The sequence below is a fragment of the Octopus bimaculoides genome, chromosome 11 (assembly GCF_001194135.2).
Source record: "Octopus bimaculoides isolate UCB-OBI-ISO-001 chromosome 11, ASM119413v2, whole genome shotgun sequence".
In the NCBI taxonomy this organism is placed as follows: domain Eukaryota; kingdom Metazoa; phylum Mollusca; class Cephalopoda; order Octopoda; family Octopodidae; genus Octopus; species Octopus bimaculoides.
In genome coordinates, this window is record NC_068991.1 from 74514239 (window position 1) to 74517553 (window position 3315).

The following is a 3315-nucleotide window of genomic DNA, read 5'->3' on the forward strand; positions in this document are numbered from 1 at the left end:
AAGTGCCTTCTATTATGGCCTCGGACCGACCAAAGCCTTGAGAGTAGATTTGGTAGACGGAATGTGTGTGTGTGTGTGTGTGTGTGTGTGTGTGTGTGCTTGTGCGTGCTTGTATATATGTATGTATGCATGTGCGTAGGTCTGTTTTTGTCCTCATCAACCGGTGGTGGCTTGTTTACGTGCCCGTAACTTAACGGTTCTGTAAAAGAGTCCAATACAATAAGTGCCAGACTTCAAAAAAGAAAGAAAGAAAGAAAGAAAGAAAAAAGGGATTGGTAATTTGTTCAGCTAACACCCTTCAAGGCAGTGCCCCAGCATGGTCGCCGTCCAATGACTGACATAAGTAAAAGGTGAAAAGATTTTGAGTCTATGTAGAAACGCGTTTGATGGCTTATATTCAATGATTGAAAAGGCAGCCCTTGTCTCGCACTGTGTCACGCTGAATCTGCTTGAAACTCGCGTGATGGTTACGTATATCTACGGAATACTCAACCACTCAGTTTGCTTCAGATAATAAAAATCGCCAACAAGTATTCTTCGTTTCTTTTATTTGTTTCAGGCATGAAACTGGCCACCCTGGGACAACCTCTTGAAGGCATTTTGTCGAACGAATCTACTCTAGTTTTTTTTTTTTTTTTGCCCCATCATTTAAGCCTGGTACTTATTCTGTCGGTAGTTTTTGCCGAACAGCTAAGTTACGGAGACGTAAACAAACGCCGGTTGTCAAGCGGTGGAGAGAGGGATAAACACAAACATGCACAAAGATATCCACGCACATAGATATACATATATAACATATATGCATATACATGTGTGTGTGTGTGTGTGTGTGCGTGAGTGCGTGCGTATGCAGAAGCTTACTCTGTGTGTATATATACACGCACGGTGAGCTCTCAATTTTCGTCCACCAAATCCACTCAAGGCTTTAGTCGGCCCGAGGTTATAGTAGAAGACACTAGTCCATGATACCACGCAGTGGGACTGAACCCGGAACCGTATGGTTAGGAAGCAAATTTCTTACCATCAGACACAAGCCATAGACACACAACCTTAAATGTAGGACGAAGTGACAGGACACAGGTAATTATGCAAACCTGAGTACTGTATGCTGTTCCACCCCGAAGATGAATGAAAAGTAAAACGTGCATGAATGAGATTCGAATTCAAACCGTAAACGACGGTCGTGTGAAATACGGAAAGATTCCCGCCAATGCAGCTGCCGTATGATTAAATTTTCCGGATATCTGATCATGACTTTTTATAAAACCCTATAAACTCAATAGTATCTATTCATAAGTTTTATCATTGATAGTCTGAATATAGTACAAATGAGAGAAATAGTGAGAAATAAAAGTATTATTTAAGTGAAAAACAAGCTTTGTTAACCAAATAAAATACAGATATCATAAATGCCATAAAATAAAATACTTTTTCGTACAACACAGAAATTGTCGTTCTTCTAATGACAATTAATTAACACAAATTAGGACGAATTGTCTTGGCTCTAATTAACGACACGTTTTCTTTTGTTTGTTTATTTTTTATGGAGGAGGCGATGAGTGCTGGTAGCTAGAGACTTCCGGTTGAGTTCCAGATAAGATACAGAGAGAGAGAGAGAGAGAGAGGTGGGGGTTTACTGTGATAATATATTTAGACCGTGTTATATAAAGACAGACAAGCACAAACAGATAAACATCGCAAGTACTCTGAAAGCTTGAAGCAATGAAATTGTAAACAATTTTATTACCTACCTATAAAGACTATCTTCAATAAACTCACTGCAACAGGGATCATAGATATACATGTGGCTACGAACTGCGCTATCTGATAAAATCCCTTTTCGTTCAGATTCAGCAAAACAGTATCAACGTCCACAGCCATTTTTCGTAAAAGAGTTTCTTTCAAGTACGTTTCGTGTCTTTGTTTCGAATTCTATTATAGTCGTTGCTGTTGTTGTTGTTGTTGCTATTGTTGTTACCTGATGCTGTCACTCGCGGGACTTGTTCCTGCGTGCTACTCGTTCCTCGTTCTCGTTTCTATTTGTTTATATATTCTTATTTTTTTCTTCTGTCAGTTTTGCTTTCGCGGGAGGCAGCGTTTTTAAGATCCCATTTTGCTGTTAATTTCGCAATTGAGAATATTTCTCTTGGAGCTATTCTTGTTATTGTCGCTGCTGTCTTTGTTGTTGTTGTTGTTACCTGATGCTGTTACCCGTTGGACTTGTTCCTGCGTGCTGTTCGTTTCTCGTTTATTAGTTTTAGTTTTTGGGGGGGGCGGGGCTTTTAAGATCCTATGCTGTTACTTTCGCAATTGAAACCCCATCTCTTACAGCTCGACTTGTTATTCCCGCTGTTGTTGTTGTTGCTGCTGTTGTTGCAGTTGGTGGTGATGGTGAGAGTGGCGGTGGGGTGATGGTAATGGTACTACCGACTGTTGTAGTTATAATAATAATAATAATTATAATTATAATTATTATTATTATTATTATTAATGATGATGAGGACGCCGACTCAGACACTGTTGTAATTATTGTTATTGTGCTGGTCGTGGTGGTAGTTGCGGTGGACGTGGAAGTGATTCTTTTGGCGTTACCGTTTCTGTTGCTGTTGTTGTGATGATGATGGTGGTGGTAGTGGTTGTGATGATGGTTATTACTGTTGTTCTTTAAGATGTTTACCACGACGACGATGATAATAATGATGACGATGGCGTTCTAGTTGTTACGGCTGTTTCTTACTAATGCAGCTGTTTGCCGGTTTCTGGGATCCGTGTAACAGCTGCTGCTGCTGCTGCTGCTGCTGCAGCTATTATTGTTGTTGTTGTTGTTTTTCCTGGTAGAATTCCTGATATTCTTACCATTGCTAACAATGCTGTTGTTGTTGTTGTTGTTATCTGCTGTCACTGGCACTTTTACAGCGGTTGTGAAAAAAGTTGTAAATATTGTTGTTCTAACTGCTGCTGCTGCTGCAATTGCTGCTGTTAATGCCGCTGCACTACTATTTCTGTTGCCGATGCTGTTGGTCTTGTTATCACTACTACTACTGCTGCTGCCGCTGCCACTGCTATTGTCTCTTCTGCTGCTGTTACTGGTGCTGTCGAAGTTGGTGTTGTTTTACTACGACTAATTCCTTCTTTAGGCGGGAACTTCATGAAAAGCAAGACTTTTCAATGAGATCAGTCCCAAGTTTAGCTGTTTACATTCTTCGCAATATCGTACCACTTCGTTCCTCCACCACCACCACCACCACCAGATATCTCACACCGCCTTACAGTCTCTTCCCTCCCTCCCTCCCTATCTATCTATTTATCTATCTG

The 3315-nt window shown here is 40.6% G+C and overlaps 1 protein-coding gene across 1 annotated transcript in view; it reads right to left on the reverse strand.

Moving 5' to 3' along the window:
• The window catches only part of LOC106867568 (uncharacterized), a 25123-nt gene extending 21879 nt beyond the window's left edge, over nucleotides 1-3244 (reverse strand). The window contains exon 1 of the mRNA XM_052972012.1: nucleotides 1752-3244. Coding sequence (XP_052827972.1) covers nucleotides 1752-1881 — 130 coding nt within the window. The 5' untranslated portion in view covers nucleotides 1882-3244. The remainder of the gene's footprint in view (nucleotides 1-1751) is intronic.
• Nucleotides 3245-3315: the final 71 nt, after the last annotated feature.